A 22,082-nucleotide genomic window follows, 5' to 3' on the forward strand; every position below is an offset into this window, starting at 1 on the left:
TCAGAATAAACTATCGTCTTATTTTCTTTGGAGTAAGAGGCTGGCCTTTTTTTTCCCCCTTTGGTTTTTCGAGACAGGGCTTCTCTGTGGTGCTTTGGAGCCTATCCTGGCACTGGCTCTGGAGACCAGGCTGGCTTTGAACTCACAGAGATCCACCTGCTTCTGCCTCCCGAGTGCTGGGATTAAAGGCATGTGCCACCAACGCCCAACTGAGCCTGGTCTTAAAGGGGAAAAAGCACCTTTCCCCACCTTTATAGCATTATACAGTTCTATACCAGTGGCTCTCCAAAGGATGAGTTTGCCTCTAGGGAACACTGGCAATCTCTGGAGATATTTTTAGTAGTCAAAACTTATAGCCTTTGTATCTCATGATGCCAGAGGTGTATTTTACAACACAGGGGACAGTTCTCTAAAATAAACAATGAGCTGGCAGCAAATGCCATCACTGCCAAAATTGAGAAACCCTGGTCTAACCCTTACGTAAGAAATCCAGACAGTGTAGGCCCAAGACATCTAGTGTTCAAGGACCCTGAGAGAAGGTTCTAGTTTCCAGACAGGATTTTTATGATTAGTGGTTTTGGCATCAGAGAGAGAAAAAGATGCAATAGTATCTGAAAAAAAAAAACCCAACAGTTATTTCTATACTGATGAAGATAAATGTTTTCTACAAGCCCATGTTTTGATAAACAAAAGGGAATGTTAGTTGGGACTATGGGTAATCCTTTGGGCAACAGACACATGGGAAAGGGCAGAATAAATCTGTGACTAATTTCTATAGTGGAGAAGTTTCTTAGATTTGAGAAGCCAAATATCCATAACATGATACAGATACACCATTGGAAAACATTCTCTCTGTAAAATTATCATACCAGCTATTCTTATATTACTTTTAATCAAGCAGAGTATTTCTCTGTCTCTATACTTTTATTTACCTATCTCCTTGGCCTTACTCTCTGCCCTTCTATTGCTTTACCTAAATCTAAGTCACTCCTTCTTTGGATAGTCAGCTCAAGATCCATCTCCTATAAGCCTATCTGCCCATACTACTTCCTCAATAGTAGCAATACACTGTTTCCTAATATCCTAATATTCACTTTTTAAAAACACACATGCCATCTCCTTAAATAAAAACAGAATTTCACTGGTGTCAGGGACCCTATTGTCTCCAAGACTCGCCCCCTACACTTTACATAAAGACACATTTATCCCCTTTCTCTCAGTGTCACTGGTAATGGGTTTTGCTAGTGTTTACTAAGTCTTTACCAGATGCAAGAATCTGTTCTAAGAATCTACTATCTAATTTAAATCACTGTTCTCCCCCTTTGCAGAAAAGGAAATGGAAGGAGAGTGGGGAAGTCACTTTCTAACGTTATCAGGCTAAGAGGCAATAGAATTCAAACTCAACCATCCTGACTCCAGAACTTACAATATGCAAAGCAGTTCTAGCCCATCTGTGAGAATGTAAAAGACCAAAGGCAGAGGCAGACAGAGCATTCTCCTGGAACCTGGATGTTGTGAGAGCTGGAAGCACTGGGTGTTGCTTCTGAATTCTTCATTTATAACTGAAGCCAGTAATACTGACTTCAGAGGGTTCACAGAAAGAATGAAAATCACAGATATAAAATATTGTCCCAGTCTATAGAAAGCACTTAGCAGATGCCAGGCTTTCTGTTTATCTTTGAACACAGATTAAATTTAGCCTAGGCTTACACTTTCCCTACCTTGTTTGTTTTGAGAGAAGGTCTTACCATGTAGCTAAGGCTGGCCTAGAACTCTTAAAATTCCTGCTTCAGTATCTAGAGTGGGGGTTTACGGTACATGTCACTATCCTGGCTCATTTCTCTATTCTGTCGCTTTCTATCACAGCAAATACATATTTTACTGTAATTAAGTACCTCTGAGGCTCTCAACCTTCACTATAACTTCATAATTCTAAAGGCTAAGCCCTCAAATTCTCTAAATTAGTATCATTCCCTGTTTGTTACAGTACGTTTCTTTTCCTCCTAGATTCTGCCCTGTTATGATCCCCAACATTGCCCTCTCCTTTGAACTCAGGGGTACACTGTGAACCTCTTAGGATTTGTTCCACAACTAAATGACATGTGGCTAGGCAGATGTAGTTCTGAAAACCTTGAGGCTAAACTTTTTGACCATACATGTTTTAGTACATATTGCATCTGCCATAGCACACAGTGCCTCATGCATGACAGTAAGGATATTTACTGAAAGCTGAGTAGATGTTGGGCTCTTCTAAGGGCTTTACATGAACATAGGAACTCAGTCTTCATAACAACACCATAATTGGTACTATCAGTTTTTTCCCATTTTACAGATCAGAAAACTGAGACTCAAAGAGCTTAAGTAACTGGCTAAGGTTATACCACGGAGCCTGAGCTCTATATCCAAGCAGCTTAGCATCAGAATCTACTTTATTAACCACCATACTAGTCAAAATTCAGTAACATATGCTAATTTGTGTAAAAGAGATCCAAATCTATTCAGGACTATAAACGCACAAATCCAAACAAAATACTTCTGTGTTATCTCCAACGAAGGAGAAGCAGCAGTAGCTTTTGCCAGTCACCTAATCCTTTGTATGAAATCTCTACATCTCAAGATTAAACTGCTACTAGTTAAGATGTTTATAAAAATTAAGTGAGATCAGAAGATGGAAGAGCACCAAGAACATGCAGGTTACATAAATCATGGATCAAACTGAAAAACTGGACAATTTTCTTTGCTACATTACTATTAAGCAACAATTATAAAACAGATAATAATCATGAAATCCTTACAATACACTAACTCTACTAATTTTTCTGAACACCCAAAACTTGTAAAATATTAAAATAACATTAATTATCTTTAATGTGAGACAAAGAGGCACAGAGTGCTGCCGCCTCCAGGCATGGGTCTAAAGAAACAGAAGAGCCTTTGATCCATTGCAGTAAAGGCAAATATAAAAAGCAAATAATAAAGTTCAATGAACTACTTATACTGACAACCGCAAGTGTATCCAAATGTATGAAACGTAGGGAAAGCATGTTGTAAGAGGCCAAAGGACTGAACAGAGCAGAAAAGTTAAGTGTGGCAATGCTGCAATGCTGATCTTGACACAAGAACTTTGAATGAGTCAAAACTTTGTGTGGATACGGAGACCATAAATAAACACAAATGTTAGATAATCCGACTTTTGGCAAGTTTTAAGGGCCCATTGAAGATGGGCCCTTCCCTCAATAATAGCTTGTAAAACCAGGAGTGAATATGCAGGATTTTGATTTCTTGTCCCCAGATAATGGAATCTGAGCCTTTCTTATCTGCCTTGAGACTTGACATCAGCCCAAGTAAATAGATTACTATCTAGCTGGAGGTTTACCAGTTAACCACCAGCACCACAGCAAAGGCATCCGATTATTCTTTCCCTTAAAAGTTAATCCAAAGGAATTTGTCAATCACCAGAGCAAGAAAACACCCTTTAGGAAAGCTGTCTATTTCAGGCACCTGAAGAAATAACATCAAATCCAACTAAAAATGCAGGCTGGCACAGTGGTTCTTTTAGGCATTGTCCACTCTGATGAGAGTGTTTTCTGTTATTCTGTAAAACCGTCTGTCTTCTGCACTATGCTGTGTGCCTGTCCAATTACAAGATCAGAAAGTCAAAGGGAGTTACGGGAAGCCAGAGATCCAGGTGAGAAAACAGCCTGGCCTCAGTTCAAGTTGAGGAAGGGGACTAAAATGGGCTCTTGGGTTCCCCACAGTCTAAAGGAGGTCTCTTCAAGGGAGCCGCCGAGGTGCCACCGGCGAGATAAAGCCTAAGAAATTCCTTCCCGGAACAGCAAGTTCCAGGAATATGAGTTCCCTTCCAGTTTTTGCATCTGGGCTGCTGAAAGGAAGAGGTGACTCGACGCTAAGACTAGATTTCTAACCATTAAAAAAAAAAAAGTGATAATCATCGGGGAAATGTGACATGAGGAGGTGATAGTTCTGCAAAATGCTCTCAAGGACCCTTGATTCAAGGTTGTCGAGACTCAATGGTTTTAGCCAAGGGCATCTTACAGAGGCGGCCCTTCGATTCCAGTCGTGTTTGTTCCACCGAAGCTTCTAGACCAGCCCCTTCCTTCTTCCCACTAGCTGCCGCACCAGCCCTGCCCAAAGAAGCTAAAGCAAGCTGGGACCGATCCTGAAGGCAATCTAGATGGCGGTGTCCCCCCAGTGAAAGGTCTGAGGAGACCGTCCCCAGGCCCAGAACCCCCCTAGACCATTAAGAGGTGACGTCGCCAGAGATCTGAGCCCCGGATCTTTCGAGACGGTCGTTTCGAACCCACTTACCAGCCCGCCGGCACGCCACAGCTGGAGCGCAGAAACAGCCATCCTTATCTCAGGCAGGGCCACCTGCTACACCTCAGCGCCAGACACCTTGGTTAGGGCAAGCTCTGGCCCCGCCCACTCCCGCTCCTCCGCCCCTCACACACCCCCTAGAGTCCCCGCCCACTCCCGCCTACGGAACCCCAGTAGAGACATAAGCGCTCTCCAATTGCTCCCTACAGCTCGCTCACGCGAGACTTGGGCAAGGCGGGGAGCCGGGAGGGAGAGGAGACACAACAAACATGGCGGTCGCAGCTGCGACGCTGGCGAACGCTGAGGCGGTGGCGGCGGCGAACAAGGTTGTGCGGATTCTTCGGTGCAGTTGTCAGGAGGTGAGTAACGGGATGTCAGCTTGTACGGCGGCGCCACGGTTAAGCAGGGCACGTTGTCGGAATGGCGGAAGGTAAAGTGCCGGGTTCATCGCGGGCCGGCTGCCACCACCCGTAGCCTTGGCCACAGCGGAGGGGTCGTGCGCGCCCCGGGGGCTAGCAGCGTGGTGACCCCGGACATTCTTGGGTCGAGCATGTAGGTGACTGGGTCCGCCGCCCGGAGGGATCGGCTCGCGAGTCGGCGCCGTCGGGCGGGAGCGGGGAGGCTCAGGGTGGGGAGCTGCCTCCTGCTCTGACAGGTGGCGATCAGGAAAGGGGGTTGCCCCCTGTGTGCCGTGTTCTCGGGGTGCTAAGGTCAGGACTCGACCCCAGCAGAGCCAGGTAATGGGAACCCTGGAAGAGGGTGTTTGTCCGAAGCCGGTCTCCGGCTGTTGGGAAGGAGTTTCTAAACCCTCGAGTTTTCTCTTCCAGGACTGGTTTCTGCTGCTTGTACCTTCTCGTGTTGGGAACAGATTAGGGTGGGAAGGATGTTACAGCAAAGAGCTCTTCGGATTCATTCAGGGTTTACGTCCCTAATAGACTGTCCCGAATGATCGTGGATGCTCAGCGTAGCTCCTCAGCCGAGCATGAGCGTGCCCTATGTCTAACTGGATCCAAAGTGTAGTCGGTTGTGTCTGCCAGTAACCACGTGGCCCATTTAATGGACCCCTTTATGTGCTTGGACAGAGGAGTGACAAGTGAGAGAAGACATGGAGACCTCTTATATTGTGAGATCCAGGGAAATTACATTTAGAAGACCCAAAATGAAGACGGTTGTTTAAAATATCTGGACTACTTTAAAATTTTGTCTTGAGTTTATGTTGTATTCAGCACAACTGAGGATTAATGTTTTCTTGGAAGTTCTTTGTAGGGAACTGACATATTTGATGTTCTTTTTCTGTAATGGTCCGGTGTTTCCCAGGAAACCGTAACTGTTGTACTTTAAAAGAGATAATGAAGACGGGGATCAGATACGCCCCTGTTGAGCTCTGGTGGTTGTTACAAGTATTCCCCTAGTATAGGGCTAATGTACTTTTTAATGCAACTACACTTATTCAGCAACACTAAGCCTAACATCTCTGGATGTATGCTGTGAATAACGGAAATTAATGTATTAAATGTGGAATTACATTTAAATCTTTGTTAAAAGTAAAATCACTAATGGCAAAATGTTAGTAACGAAAGTGACTACGTTTTAATTGTGGGCCACCACGATTTGCTATTGCTTTTTTTTTTTTTTTTTGGCCTAATTGTTTTTGTTAGTGATAATGACACACAAGTTGTCTTATTAGTTTGTTAGAGCTGTAGTTGCTAATAAAGTTTTGACTGTGTGCCTTTCTTTGCAGACTTTTTGTGGCTTTTGAATTTTAGTTGAAATTCCCTCCATGACCTTTTGGAATCCTTTGGTGTGTCTCCAGAGTAAATTTCAATTATTCGATGGTTTGTCAGTGTTGCAATGGAAAGAAAAGGTGGAAGTAATTTGGGGCAAAAAGATTATATTGTATAATTCTTCTTTTGGATTTCTTCTGATGTGGTTTTGTTTCTGTTTTACTTTATTATACTATGTTTTCTGATTTCTCAGAAGAGCCTCATCACAGTGTTAGTGCCTTCAGTCTTAAGCAATTAGGAACTCAGGAATTGTGGTCTAATGGTTTTTGAAGGCCCACGTTTCTCGTGTTTGTCAGCCTTCTTCACTAATGTATATTCTCTTGGAGAGGAAGTCTTCCTGTGACCATATCAATAGGTTATAGAAGTAGACAGAACTGTTGAACTATAAACAACTGTGTATTTCTGCTTAACATCTGTTTTTAAAATATCAAATAAGTTAGGGCTAAGTATTCTTACTTATGGATAGTAACCTTTTGGTGTAAACATTTCCTTTTTAGAAATGCCAGATAAATGAGATATACCATACCATTCCGTAATCAAGCTCTTTCAGTTCTCCCCTAGTCAGTGGGGAGGGCATGTTAAAAAGATTTTTGGTTTAAATTTATTTATTTTTATTTTATTTCATGCATATGGGTCTTTTGTCTACATATATCTTTGTATCATGTGTATACATGGTGCCCACAAAGGCTTGAAGAGGGCATCAGATCCCTTGGAACTCGTTAGAGATGCATAGAAGCCTCCATGTGCATGTTGGGAATTGAACTCAGGTCCTTTTCAAGAGCAGCCAAGTGCTCTTAACTGTGAGTCATCTCTCTTGTCTCTTTGATTTTTTTTTTTTTTGAAAGGTTCTATGTATTTTATTGGTGAACAAACCAGTTGGTTCATGTGGAACAGATAAAAGCAAATCAAACCCCAATTTAAACATGACCAAATCTCCAGAGGTTAAAAAATGTTCAGTTCCATCTGGTAGGATTGATGGATGCCCATGATTCAGCATAAACCCTCAGTCATGACATTGTGTGTAAATGCTTGCAGATCCTGCCTCTTTCTCCTCCAGTGTCGTGGTGTTGTACAGGGTTTGTTATCAGTTTTCATCTGAATCCATTGGGGAATAGAATGATCTTACTTTTGTATCTTGGCCAGGAATTGCTTGATTCTGAAAGTCCTGTGAGAAAACAGGGCGAGAAACCACACTGGGCCTCTGCCTCACGATGGTGTAGGAAAGAACACCCTTTGATTTTTATATTACCTGTTTCACAGCTGTGGGTCTTTTCCTCTTTGTATCTTAACACTCCTTTTAAATCATTAGCTCCAGATTAGAAGGTGTTTGATTGTATATATGGGATAAATGAAATATTAATTCTTAGATATTTTTCCTCTATTAGGTGTCTTAAAAGGTGGAAGTTATTCTCTTGATGAAGTAGACCTATATCTTTGTTCACACTGTTATAACAAACTGTATGGACTATGTCTTAAAACATGATGACTAGCTGGGTATGGTGGTGCACAGTTTTAATCCCAGCACTAGGGAGGCAGAGGCTGGTGGATCTCTGAATTTGAGGCCAGTGTGAGTTCTAGGACATCCAGGACTGTGTAGAAAGACCCTGCTTCAAACAAACAGACCAACAAACCATCATGACTAAAAGTAACCCAAGGAGGATAGGGTTTATTTTATCCTGTCCTTCCATGTAACAGTCCCTCACTGAAGAATGTCAGGGCAGGAACTCAGCAGGGCAGGAATTGTGGTGCAGAACTCGGGGCTTTTCCTTCATGCTTACTAGCTTGCTTCTCTTGGCTTGTTCAGCTTGCATTTTGTACAACTCAGGACCACCTGCCCAGGGAGGGACTGCCCACAGTGAGCTGGGCCCTTACGCATCAATCGTTAATCAAGTCAATAGCCTGCCCACAGGTTTGCCTACAAGCAATTTTATGGATGCATTTTCTCAAGTAAGATTCCTCTTCCAGGCATTGTGGTAACACAAGCCTTTAATTTCAGCACTCAGGAGAGACAGGGACAAGGGGATATCTGTAAGTTGAAGGCCAGCCTGGTCTACATAGTGAGTTCCAGGCCAGCCACTGTGACCCTATTCCAAACTAAAAAAAAGTCTCTTCCTGGCTATGCCTGGATTTGTGTCAGGTTGACAAAAACCACCCAGCACAGGTTAGGTGATTTAAACAAGCTTTCGTTAAGGTTGGAGGTGCTAGCAGATACAGGATCTGGTTTCTGGTTATATACTCATATTGCAGAAAACAGAGAGGAAATTTAACTATTATTCTTATGACAACTCTACCATCACAACAAATGTCATATCAGAGGTTAGGATTTCAACATAGAAATTTTCATTTGGAGCAATATCAGTTAGCAAAGAGTAGATCTGGCTTGGAGTACAGCATCAGAATCTATAATAATATTAAGAAATGCTGAAATATGTTTTTCTGATGACATTTTACATTGAAAATCTGAGTAATTTCTTGATTAAAAAGTCGAAGGTGTCAAGTTCACAGCCAGTTAGAACGATACTGGTTTGAGAGATTATACTTTTCTGATTTCCTAACCTATATACAGTTAGTTTTTCCTCTATATTCCTGAGGGATTGATTGTAGGGCCCCTTGTAGATACTAAAATCTGAGGATGTTCAATCTCTACATAAAATGCAATAGGATTTGCATGTAACCTATTACACATTTTTTTTTTTCTTTTTTACATGGGATTTTTATGTGTTGCCTAGACTGGTCTTGAATTCTTTTGCCTTGGCCACTGAGTGCTGGAATTATAGGCACACACTAGCATTCTCTTTATGTAGTCCCCAGATTGTCTATACTGTACACAGCGTAAGTCATTCTGATTCTGTATTGTTTAGGGGACACCAAGGAAAATGAGTGTAAATTGTTCAGGATGCACTTTTAAAATTTTTAAATGGTTTCCATTCACAGTTGGTTGACTCCGTGTATATATCATTTATATCATGTTTGTCAAGGTTTTAAAATTGGTCAGTATTGAACAACATCCTCAGGAGTTGTTCTTGTTTTTGTCTAGATGGTTTGGATAGCAAACCCATATTTTCTTTTTATAGCAGGGAGTATTTTTTAGCTTCAGAATTATTGTTTTCCTATATATTATGCTTTAGAGGTATTGACCTGAGATGGAAGAAGCTGGAGTTTGAGCCAAAGACTCCACTTAGATTCAGGCACCTATCATTTACATGAGTCTGTTTGATTGCTCGCTGCTCTGTAAGTAGCTTGTTTGTCATTCCTACTGCCCACAGATATGTGTGATGTAGATGATACAGGTCTGATGGACACAGAGATGCCCAGGAATGAAAGGACTCTTAGTTATTTTGTTTGTTTGGTTTTGGTTTTTGGAAAAGGGTTTCTCTGTGTATGTCCTGAAACTTACTCTGTAGACAAGGCTGGCCTCAATCTGAGATCCGCCTGCCTCTGCCTCCTGAGTACTGGGATTAAAGATGTGTGTCACCACTGCCCAGCTGACAGTTTTTAAATCTTGGACAGTTGTGTAGATTAAGCCATATAAGAATGCTTGACTCTCTAATTCAGAAGCTGGTCTTCATGTTTGGAACATTTTCAGTTATTTCATGGGCATTTTTTCTTTAATCCGTCATGCATAATTGATAGAGGCATATAATTTGTGTCAGAGAACACAGTGAAATTTGTAATGTGACAGTGTGAGTAATTGAATAACTAAGATTGTCAAAATATGTCAGCCCTGCTCTATAATTGGGCTTATTTCTGTCCTTAAACTAAAGTTGGGTGTATAAAAATACCATTTTCTTCTGCTTGCTATGGCAAGTCTTGTGTTTTTGTTGCATTGTTATATGTTATACTGCCACATTGCTAAGCTTTCTAATCAAGATTTTGTAAAATTTGTCTTGCTTTTTTGAAACCCATTAAAGTATATTCATTTTTTGGGGGAAATGTATCACTTTGTTATGAATTGATTGGCAAGAAGAAATTCTGAATTGAGATATAAAAACTGGGATTTTTTTCTTACAGCTTTTTGTGTTTGTGTGTGTGTGTGTGTGTGTGTGTGTATAGAGAGAGAGAGTGTGTGTGTATATATATGTGTGTGTGTGTGTGTGTGTGTGTGTGTGTGTGTGTGCATGCATTATGTGAAGATGCACATGTGCATGTATGTGGAGACTACAAGCTGACATCAGGTGTCTTCCTCTATATAGCTCTCTCTACCTCCCCAATGCTGAGTGTTACAGGTGCCTTCTGACATGCTGGCCCTTTTCTGTGGATGCTAGGGATTTGAACAGATCCTAATACTTGCATGCCACATTACTGACTGGGCTATCCCTTCAGCCCTATTTATAGCTTTTATAATCAGAACACAGACAATTATAAGAGGTCTATAGCCTTTATAATTTAATAATCTATCCTGGACATGATTCATTTAAAATTAGTATATCTTAATTGTAAAAGGGGTCTTAATTGGGGCTGGAGAGATAGCTCAGCAGTTAAGAGCACTGGCTGTTCTTCCAGAGGTCCTGAGTTCAATTCCCAGCAACCACATGGCAGCTCACAATCATCTGTAGTGAGATCTGGTGCCCTCATCTGGTCTGCAGGCATACATGCAGACAGAACACTGTATACATAATAAATAAACTCTTTTTTAAAAAGTTATTGTTTAAAAAAGGGAGGTCTTAATTATGACATTTCTGTACATGCATGAGATATGCTTTGGTCAGTTTTCTCCCTTCTGTTACCCCCATTTTTTTGTCTGCTTTGCCTCTTTTCTACTTCTGTATTCCTAATGTATTCCTATTCCCCTTTACTCTCGTGTCTTATTTTACTTTTTTAATAAAAAATTCATTTTTGTTTTGTTTTTTGTTTTGTTTTTAAGTTTTTGAGACAGGATCCTCAAACTCATTATGTAGTGGAGGCTGGCCTTGCAATGATTCTCCTGCCTCCACCTCCTAAGTGCTGAATTACAGGTAAGCAAGGACTGGATCTTATAAACCACAACAATGGCCAACATGGCGTGATTTCCCTGTAGATGCAATAGTGGCAGTCATTTCTTGGCCGTAACCAGCAGTCATCGAATTGGACTCAATGCCCACTCAACAGGAAGGAAATCATGCCTAGTACTGGAAACCTGCCCAACTACATAGGGATAGTGGTGTCGTGGGTCTTAGAAGAGAACCTACTATCATCACTTTAATAAACCAGCATAATTCCCTAACAGCATTCTAAATACTTATTCTTATACCCAGAATGTGCCTCACATTCTTCATCAAAGAAGTTTCTCTTTGCAGCTGATTGAGACCATTACAGAAAACCATAGTGCTCAATATGCAGAAAACAATCAATCATGGGGTGCTTAGCCCTAGAAGATACACCTGCAACACAATTCCTGCACCCAAAACTCAGGGAACATTATACAAGAAGGGCCAGAAAGATCATAAGAACCAGTGAATCAGGAAATGTACTGTGAGATTGTATCTCCTAGAAATGAAAGGGAGGCTACCCATGATGTCTCAACAAACATGGCTGCCTAAACAAGACGGGAACAATGACAGCACCAATACAATGCTAAGGTGGAAGGGGAAACTCTCATGGGACCCATCCCTAGACAAAGAACTACAGATAACTAATGACTACTGAGAAAGGGAAAATTAGTCTTCCTTAGGAATGGGCCCCCTAATTGGTTACCCAATACCAAGTTGTGAGCCCTGAAATTATATACATGCAAGCAACACTAAATGGACTTGGGGAAATGAGAGGAGTTGGAGAGAGAAGAGGGAATGGGGAAAATGATGTTGTTATATTTTAATTAGAAAAAGTAACATAAAATACTTTTGTTCATAAAGACTGTGGCAGCATGCAGAGGGCGTGCATGAATAAAAGCCAGAGGGGGTCTCGGCGCTGAGAGAGGAACTGGACACAAGACCCCATCCCTAACCCAGAAGCTATCTCCAGTTGATAACATAAAAGAAAATCTTTCTCCAATGGAGTCTCACTGGGTATACAAGCCACTCTCAAGGACAGACCCTGTGCCCAGTAGATGGCCAATACAAAATGAACTCAAAGGCATTTTTGGAATTTCATTGTCTCATAATGTTTTGTCTGGGCTTTATTTTTATTTATTTATTTATTTTTCCTTACAGGTCTCTTGAGTATATATTATGGTTTCTAGTGTTGTATCTTTATGGGATTTCTGTATGTGTGAACATGTATGATTCTACATTTATATGTGTTTTCTCATGCTTTTTCTTTGGCTTTTCTGTTTTTATTTTATCTTACTTTACTATTTTTTAGATGTCTGTTGGTATTCTAAAGAGGGGGTGTGTGTGATTTACGTGGGTGGGGAGTTGAGTCCAGAGAGGGGAAACTTGAACAGAATATATTGTATAAAAAAGCCTATTTTCAATTTAAAAAATGCCTGAAAATGTTCAGCACAGGACATGGAGACAAAGACTAATACATATTTTCTTGTATTCAAATATCCCAATGACTACATTTTGTAAGTTAATCTTTAAAATGTGGGTGAAAATGTTATCCAAATGAACTCTGTTTTTGGTACAGTCTCATTTTCTTTTGATTATTATTTAGTGTTAGTACTATTGTGATTTATATGACTTATACTGCCACTTGCTTTCAGAAAAAATCTTGAAAGCCTTAATGGCACATGCCTTTAATCCTAGCATTTGGGGAGGCAGAGGCAGGTGGATCTAGTTCAAGGCCAGCCTGGTCTACAGAGTGAGTTCCAGGACAGCCAGTGCTACACAGAGAAGCCATGTCTTGAAAAACAAGTGTGAGAGTGTGTGTGTGTGTGTGTGTGTGTGTGTGTGAATTTTTATTTAGAAATGACATAATCTATGGGAAGACTAACAGACATTACTCAAAACAAAAGAATATGAGTAGCCACTTGTACAACTTCATTAATCATTAAAACAAAACTGGTGCGATAGTGCCACATTCCCTCCAGAATGGCCACGATAAAAAAGCCAACTGCTGGTGAGAGTGCGAATCAACTACTCTTACTCATTGCTGGTAGAAGAATAAATCAGTATAATGACTGAAAAATTATTTGACATTGTTAAAGCTTGAACCTACATACACTTTCATTTCAGTTCCTCTATAGCCAACCCAAATTTGTAGATAGGTTTCTGGGGAATTTTTTTTTTAAACTAAACTCAAATGATTTAATGAGTAATTTTTCATCTCTAATGGCTACCAGTAGGTATGCAAAGATTACTCAGTTCTCTATTGCTTAGCTTTTTCTTGAAAGCTAACATGTATATAGAAAAGCTTATAAATCTTAAAGCTTGGCCTATTGGATTTTAAGAGTGCATAGGGCATGAATTCAGCATCTATATGAAGAAATGGACGGCAGCCAGCAACTCAGAAACTCTTTTTTTATGTCCCTTCCAGTACTAGGCTCTGTCTGCCCTAGCAAGCTAGGGCTACAGTCTCCTTATTTCTGTTACTGGATATTAGTTTTCTTCTGTAGATCATATACTAATAACTTTTGTCTGGCTTCTAGTGCCCAACATTATGATGGTGAGTTGCATCTGTGTTACTGCATGCAGCTGAAGTTTGCTTATTTTCACAGCTATAGCCTATTATGTGAACATGCTACAACCAGTTTACATGTGGTATTATTGGGGGGTGGGCATTTGGTTAATTGTCAGTATTTGGATGTTATAAGTAAAGTATGTGTGTGTGTGTGTGTGTGTGTTTTCTGTCTTGGTAATTTGTTTCTCACTGTTTTGTATGTCTTCAATTATTCAGATAGATTATAGAGTATTGAAGACAGCTTTTATTTTTCTATTGCTTTGTACAACAATGTCTTATACAAAATAGTTTTTGCCTATATTGTTTTATTTTGTGCTGTGTTCTCCGTAAATAGTGTAAACTTTTTATTTCTGGGTTCTCTTTTTCCTTGTTCCCTAGATATAACAAATTTCCAACTTAAAAGGAAGAAAGAAAAAGCACCAAGATGGGTGAAAAGAAACCAGAGCCTTTGGACTTTGTGAAAGATTTCCAGGAATACCTGACACAGCAGACACACCATGTGAACATGATCTCGGGATCAGTTAGTGGGGACAAAGAAGCAGAGACTCTTCAGGGAGGTAGACTTATTTTAATACTATCAAAGTTCACACTTGTTAATGTGTCAGTATTGGTGCATGGCTCTCCATTCATGGGCATCACTATCTACCAAAGTGGAGCATTCTTTTCTTTCCCAGAAAGACACAGGAGGCCTTTTCTCCCTTCTTTCAACAGAGTTTTGCTATGGGACAATGATTTAATGTAGTCTAGAGAACTGTTATAATCTTGTTGAAGGTTAGGGCTTCTAAATCCGTTGTCCGTCCTTCATGTTCTATTAGCTGACAGTCTATTCGAAGAACCCAGAGAATTTGTTCACAGAGAATTTGCCCATGGAGCGATGTGGGTTAGATCTGAGTGAGCCCCAACTAGGGATTTTTTTTTCTCTTTAAGTGAAAGAAGGCTGTCCACATTTACCCATTCAAGAAGAGAAACTAAACTAGAGGAAGCAAAGATTTGGTGAGCCTGCTAGAGGTAAAGTCTCTGTAGTTTGTGGATCACATGCACTGTTCTTAACCTAGTTTAGGGTCAGCAGAATACCACCCATAGGCCTCATATAACTGCTTTCCTATGGCTTGCAGTCTGAAAATTACTTTGTATGATCAGCAATGATTGAAAAAAATACTAAAAATAACACATGAGAATTATATGAAGTTCAAATTTCATTGTTCATAAAGTTTTATTGGGACACATACATGCTTGCTTCTTTACATATTTCTAGCTGGTTTGTACTGCTGGGGATCAACATCTATTGCATACATTGGGCAAGTGTTATACAATGAGCTGTATTCATCCCCAGCTTGCTTATTTTCTATAGCTGCTTTTATAGGACAGCAGCAGAGTTGGGTTTTGTGATAGAGACAAAGCCTATCTGGCTTTAAGTATTTACTATCTCAGTCCTGTAGAAAACATTTGCTGGCCTCTGACCTAGATCTTCTAAGACATGAAGATGCAGGGATTGACAGCAACGATCAGGAATCACCCCTTTCTTCCCCCCTCCCCCTGCAAAAGTTTTGTTACAGGTACCAGGTCCTACCCTGGGTCTAGTGACTCAGTTTATTTTATTAAGGTCACCTAAGTAATTGATGCACACATCAAAATGTGAGCATGAGGGTCTAGGAAAACAGTGGGGAGAAACGGAGACCACAAGCCTGAACTCTCTAGTTGGTTACTTTTGGACCAATTTGCTGGACTTGCCCAGCCCAGAAAAATTATTTCTGGTGAAAGGCAGAAGAAAAGGAATAGGGTTTAAACTGATATGTGAGGAGTATGCCTTCTGGTATCCAGCCAAAGTCCTGTTCCCATGAAGAAGAAGGAATAAAGATCCTAAATGTAACCCAGAATCTAGAACACAAATGACTCTAACACAGTACCCAATTGTCCTTTTTTTTAGACCAAAAGAAATTGAGTTAGTGTTTTAGAACTGTCACAATTGCTAATCAAAATGGTTATGGCCAGTATCACAGACACCTGAGTGTGACTGTGACTTTAAGGAATCTCTTTATTCCTTTCTATCTTACCTGCTTTCTTTAAAAGCATATTGAGAATTGATAAAATTTATTTGTAAATAATTGGAGGTCCTCTTTAAAGGTTCTTAGAGTAAAATTCTACTTTTGTTTAAAATTTGTCCCAGTTTAAAAAGTCTGAATTGTTCCTATGAATTACTCTTGCGAAGGAAGCGATCAATCTGAAAATCCGCAACCACCTGAGTCTAAAATGGTGAACTTAGTTGATTCTGAGGTGCATGATTGCTTTTGCTTTTGTTTATAGCTGGAACAGATGGTGATCAAAATGGACTTGATCACCCATCTGTTGAAGTTTCCCTGGATGAAAACTCAGGAATGTTAGTAGACGGGTTTGAAAGGACCTTTGATGGGAAGCTGAAGTGTCGGTACTGCAACTATGCCAGCAAAGGAACAGCCCGGCTCATTGAGCATATCAGGATCCACACAGGTAATGGAGAAACAGCTGGAGAAGGACACTGGAGCACAAGTCCATATAGTTCTGATTGTTCAAAACAAGGCTGATGAAGATTTGTTGGGTACTAACTCCATTTTTTTTTACAAAGCAGTGGCCTAAAGGATACAAATACTGCAAACAGGCTCCTTGGAGATCTTGATCCTCCTACCCATTGTCCTGCTTGATCTACATAATCTTTTATTGTCTTCCTGCTCTCAGGTTGGAGAGGTCAATTTCGGTCTTTTTCTTCAAAATAATGTTTAACTTCTAGAAAAGAGAAAGGCTTCTGTACACTTGCAGAGTGCACTTGCTAAACTCATGTCTCTCTAGCCACCCTTTTGAGAAATCTAATGTCTTGCCCTCACCCAAGCCCAGGTGTTTCTCCTGTGTTCTCCCTAGAAGTCTGTGCTCCTTTATCACATCTTGGTAGCCTGGAAAGCTCCTTGAGGACATCCAGAGGCCATCTTTGTACCCTCAGAGCTAGCAGGGACCAATTTTATTTAAAGCCCAAACTCTCCAAATATGTAAAACTGTCATTTAGAATGTGAGACTGAGTCACCTGAGAAGGACAGAGCACCTACCACATTCCACTTCAGCATTGCTGTTCATCACTGAAGGAAGTCTGGACAGGAACTCAGAGCAGGATCCCAGAGGCAGGAGCTGATGCAGAGGCCATGGAGGGGTGCTTGCTTCCCCTGGCTTGCTCAGCCTGCTTTCTTATAGAAACCAAGGACACCAGCCCAGGAATGGCACTATCCACCATGGGCTGGTCCCTCCCCCATTGATCACTAATTGAGAAAATGCCTTACAGATGGATCTTATGGAGGCATTTCCTGTATTAAGGCTCCTTCCTCTCTGATGACTCTAGTTTGTGTAAAGTTGACACACAAAACCAGCCAGTACAGCACTTCTGTCTCAGGGTTTCAATTGCTGTGAAGGGACACCATGACCACAACAACTCTTTGAGGGAAAACATTTAATTGAGGTGGCTCAATTAGAGTTTCATAGGTTCAGTCCATTATCATCATGGCAGGGAGCATGGTGGCATGCAGATAGACACAGTGCTGGCTACAGCTTGATCAGAAGGCAACAAGAAGTGGGCTATGGCACTGGGTGGTATCTTGAGCCCCAGAGACCTCAGAGCCCACTCCCACAGTGACACACTTCCCCCAGCAAGGCCACGCCTACACATCTACTCCAACAAAGCCACACCTCCTTATGGTGCACTCCCGATAAGAGTATGGAGGCCAGTTACATTCAAACTACCACAGTCCTTCTGAACTAGAAGAGTAAGAAGAAAGTAGAGGAGGAGCCTTGGAAAATTTAAAGGGTATGTCCTATAACTCATATAAGTTAATACAAAGACTTCTTTTAAGGAGGGGAGTTGCTGAGTAAAAAAAGTATTTATGCATAGATCTGTGAACATATACTTTGAAACATACTGTTGATAAAATTTTATTATGTGAGGAAACTGTAAATGGTTTTCATACTAAATAGAAGCTATATACCACAATTGTTGCTAATGAATTCTTAAGCTTTATTTCAGTTTTTAGGTTTCTTTACAGATTTTACTAACCTATTATACAATTCTGAATTTCTGAAAAGCATTTTATTTTTTGTATCAATTCCACATCCAGTGGACAAACATAAAAAGTCCTATAAATGAGCTACTCTTGCAATTTCTCCCATTTCTCTCTCAAACAGGTGAGAAACCTCACAGGTGTCATTTATGCCCATTTGCATCTGCTTATGAGCGCCATCTGGAAGCCCACATGCGTTCCCATACTGGGGAAAAACCATACAAATGTGAATTGTGTTCCTTCCGCTGCAGTGACCGAAGTAACCTGTCCCACCATCGAAGGCGCAAACATAAAATGGTACCAATTAAAGGTACCAGGTCTTCCTTAAGCAGTAAGAAAATGTGGGGGGTTTTACAAAAGAAAACAAGCAATCTGGGGTACAGCAGAAGAGCACTAATTAACTTAAGTCCACCTTCCATGGTGGTCCAGAAACCAGACTACCTTAATGATTTTACCCACGAAATCCCAAATATTCAGACTGACTCCTATGAAACTATGGCGAAAACTACACCAACTGGTGGCCTGCCAAGGGACCCACAAGAACTCATGGTTGACAACCCTTTGAATCAGCTCTCAACTTTAGCAGGACAGCTGTCCAGCTTGCCACCAGAAAACCAAAACCCTGCCTCCCCTGATGTAGTTCCCTGCCCTGATGAAAAGCCTTTCATGATTCAGCAGCCCTCTGCCCAAGCAGTAGTCTCTGCTGTATCAGCAAGTATTCCTCAGAGCTCCTCCCCCACAAGCCCAGAACCTCGGCCATCGCACAGTCAGAGGAACTACAGTCCAGTGGCAGGGCCGAGCAGCGAACCAAGTGCCCACACCAGTACCCCCAGCATAGGAAACAGCCAGCCAAGCACTCCAGCTCCAACCCTGCCGGTCCAGGATCCTCAGCTTCTACACCACTGCCAGCACTGTGATATGTACTTTGCAGACAATATCCTTTACACTATTCACATGGGATGCCATGGCTACGAAAATCCTTTTCAGTGTAATATATGTGGATGCAAATGTAAAAACAAGTATGATTTTGCCTGTCATTTTGCAAGAGGGCAACATAACCAGCACTGAACACAATCAACATTGTCCTCACTTGGTTTGGCCTTTTGGGGGTTTTGTAGTTTGGTCTTTAGTTTTGATCATCCCTAATAAGGTATCTGCTAATTTAAAATTTATACATTCTATTCATAAACTAGTAATTTGATAGTGAAAAGGGGTTTGTTAACTTTTCATACAAGTCTGGTCAGGGTTATTTATGCATTAGATAGTTAGATGCATTGATATCTTTTTCACTTAGACATGTAAGAGTTGAAGTACAGTAGGAATCTTACCAGGTGTTCTGTTTCCTACATTTGTCCATAAGGACTCCCAGGGTTATCTGTATTCTTGATGCTTCAGTATATATATTACAGCTAAATATTCCTTCTGCCATATTTCAAAGTGGCACAATAAACTTCTCATAAAACCTTTTACAACATTTCAGTGTTTGTAGACAAACTGCCTTTAGATTTGCTCTTAATTAAAATGCTATTTCCATTCACTTAAGTTGAATTAGTTTCATTTCAACCAAAAACAGCAGAGTTATTTCAGTGTAATAAACCTTTTTCTTCAATGGGAAATACAAAGTAATTCTTTTCAAATTTAAATTATAAAAATTAAAGTCCTGGAAATTTTTGGCTAAATTGAAAATTGTGTTTGATATTGGAGATATCTCTTCATTTAATGTTTAGTTTAAACATGTTAGTTTTTCATTTTTATATATATATATATATTTCTAAGTATTATTTTCAAGTCACAGGTAAATATACCAGAGTGCTAGATGCCTTTTTCAATCTGAATCTTTCGTTTAAATTCTGCATTCAGCTATTAGTGGTGTCAGGTAAGACTGACAACCACACTGATAATCTTATTCTTCCTAATCTCAGATGACCAAAGAGGAAGTGGGGTTAATCTGTCTTATTAAGATGCTTCAAAACAACCTCCAGAGTTTCCTTTTCTGCCTCCTGCCCATAATTTCCAAGAAAGGTAGGTATAGAAACTCAGAAAAATGTGATAATTAGGAAATAGCTATGAAAATGAGAACATGCCCACACAGATCCTACTTTCCTCTGAAGAGTAGGCCATGTAAGGTACTTCCTGTGCATCTTCACAGACAGTGACAGTGGGATAGTCACCACAGTGGGAAAGGATAAAGAGTGGAAGTTAATACAAAGCACATTTAAATGTGACATTAAATTTGTTTATAATTAGAGCGGTCCATTTTACATAGGAAGCTGTTATTTTTGTATTGTGTAATAGGTAGCTTACTCTGAAGAGAGCCTGGCAAAACAATAAAACATTGTCACTTACTCTTGGTTTCTGTGTATTTTGCAAAATTTTCATTTTTAATTTTGTTAATATCTTGAAAATATTCCTAATTGGCTTCTTAAAGAAATATCCTATCAAGTATCAATTAACCAAAAATGGCCTCTTACAGTAAATAAGAGGGAAATATTAATGGTGTCTACCCATTAAGCCCCAAGTGCCCTGTTAATGGATCTGTGCCCTCCCTCCCAGTGCTCAAAAGCCATTCAGAGGGTGCCTGTGCTTGCATAACCAGTCTTGGCTCATCCCAACTGCACTGCTAAAGCACAGCACCAAAGACATTTCTCTTATGACTCTAACTTTCTAGAGATGTTTGTCTATTGCTTAAATTACTCACTGGTTAGTTTAGTTTTAGTGCAACACTTTCCAAATGCATAACTTGACTGTAGTGCTTATCAGCTGCCAGAAGGAAACAGGTTGTTGTTTGGAAACTGCTATTTTTTTAAGTTTGATTCAACTAAAAGCAATACCCCCAAACAGACTATGAAAACTTCCCTGAAAGAGGAAGAAGCCCAGTGTGGTGCTGCACACCTGTAATCCCAGGTGCTTGGGAAGCCCAGGCAGGAAGAAAGATTGCTAGAGCCCAGGAGTTTCCTGCCAGGCTGGGCATCACTGCAAAACTCAAGAGTCTCAAAAGCCAAACAACCTGTAAGAGCTCGCCATAAAGCCAGCTTTATCATCTTTACATTCTGGGCCAAACAGTGACATGTGCTTTTTGTTTTTCCTAACAACTAAAGATGAATGTTTTGAAAGTACATTTCACTTTAAATATGGAAGAGACTTTTCATAATTACAAACCAGAAGGAAAAATCCTAATTTTCTAATACCATAAAGAGCACAGTTGGTCTTCCAAAGGTGTTGATGCATAAAGCTACAAATAAATGCACTAAAATTTTGAAGCAAATCTACCTTAGAAACTTTTTTGAAATTGTACTTTTAAAGATTTAGGATTTTGCTTAAATATTCTGAGTTAAATTCTGTATTAGGAAAGATGTTAGATTCTTTCCTTAAATACTAAGTATGTTCCTCATTTTATTTTTAACCAGATGTTTTATAGAAATGAGTTGAGAAAAGTTTAACATGCACTATTTATAGTACTTTGCCATTAACAGGCAATGTTCTAAAACTAAATTTATTTTTGTTCAGTGAACATAAGTTTAGATTTTTAAAGTTGGTAATTTATCTCCACTAATATTTTTTTAAGAAACTGTGAAGAGATTAACGGAATAATTTTCAGATTTTACTAATGTAATGTGTAGCTACAACTTCTTGACATTCAAGTGAAGACTAGACTTTTATTTTGAATTTTTTCCATTGGGTAGTTCCAGTGCTGTTTCATTTTAGAAATGAGTTTGCTGTTCATCTGCAGAATTGTTTGACAAAGGGAATATTACTTAAAAAGAAAAACAAAAAACACAACAGAGGTAACTGCAAAAATACTTATCAAGTGAAGAAAATTGGAAAACTTTAAATTCCCTGCTAACGATGTTTTTGTTAGCCTTAGCGGGTAGGTGTATGCTTTCTAACTTCTTTTTGTTGATGCCTGGATGTATGGGACATGTTGTCTACACAAGGTGTAAATCTTGCATTTCAGTTGTAAGGTACATTATATTGTTTAGGGATCAAGAAAGCAGTTTAATGCTGAAGTAACTATATCTAGTATGTAGTTCCTATTGTGAATAATGCTTTGCTTTTGTAATATATGAATAAAAACATAACACTTTTTATGACTTTGTTTTTTTTAATTAGAATCAAATTGATTTTTTTGTAATTTATGATACATAAAATATAAAGGATTTTATGACTGGCTAGTTTGAATTTCTAGAATCCATTCTAGAAAGAGTTATGAGTTTACAACAAAAGAGCACTATACATCTAAATTCATTTCTAACTGTTATGGTTTGAATGAGGCATGTGCCCTGTAGGCTCTTCTGTTTGAACGGTCCCCATTTGGTGCCATTGTTTCAGGAGGTTTTATATAACCTTG

The 22,082-nt window shown here is 39.9% G+C and overlaps 2 protein-coding genes across 4 annotated transcripts in view; one reads left to right on the plus strand and one right to left on the minus strand.

Moving 5' to 3' along the window:
• Acadsb (acyl-CoA dehydrogenase short/branched chain) overlaps window positions 1-4,482 on the minus strand; it is a 38,009-nt gene extending 33,527 nt beyond the window's left edge. Inside the window, exon 1 of the mRNA XM_027409156.2 lies at window positions 4,330-4,482. Coding sequence (XP_027264957.1) covers window positions 4,330-4,371 — 42 coding nt within the window. The 5' untranslated portion in view covers window positions 4,372-4,482. The remainder of the gene's footprint in view (window positions 1-4,329) is intronic.
• Window positions 4,483-4,557: 75 nt separating this feature from the next.
• On the plus strand, window positions 4,558-21,822 carry Ikzf5 (IKAROS family zinc finger 5). 3 transcript variants are annotated; one of them, XM_027409158.2, is made up of 4 exons: window positions 4,558-4,697; window positions 14,040-14,218; window positions 15,966-16,148; window positions 17,859-21,822. In XM_027409158.2, exons 2-4 carry the CDS (start codon window positions 14,086-14,088, stop codon window positions 18,800-18,802), a joined length of 1,260 nt encoding a protein of 419 aa, XP_027264959.1. In that variant the 5' UTR covers window positions 4,558-4,697; window positions 14,040-14,085; the 3' UTR covers window positions 18,803-21,822. The 3 variants fall into 3 exon arrangements, with proteins under 3 accessions (XP_027264959.1, XP_027264960.1, XP_027264961.1); XM_027409159.1 differs by lacking the exon at window positions 4,558-4,697 and adding an exon at window positions 14,589-14,669 and having other exon boundaries at window positions 14,076-14,218; XM_027409160.2 differs by lacking the exon at window positions 4,558-4,697 and having other exon boundaries at window positions 14,081-14,214.
• The last annotated feature ends 260 nt before the right edge of the window (window positions 21,823-22,082 follow it).

Source organism: Cricetulus griseus, chromosome 3 (assembly GCF_003668045.3).
Source record: "Cricetulus griseus strain 17A/GY chromosome 3, alternate assembly CriGri-PICRH-1.0, whole genome shotgun sequence".
Classification (NCBI taxonomy): domain Eukaryota; kingdom Metazoa; phylum Chordata; class Mammalia; order Rodentia; family Cricetidae; genus Cricetulus; species Cricetulus griseus.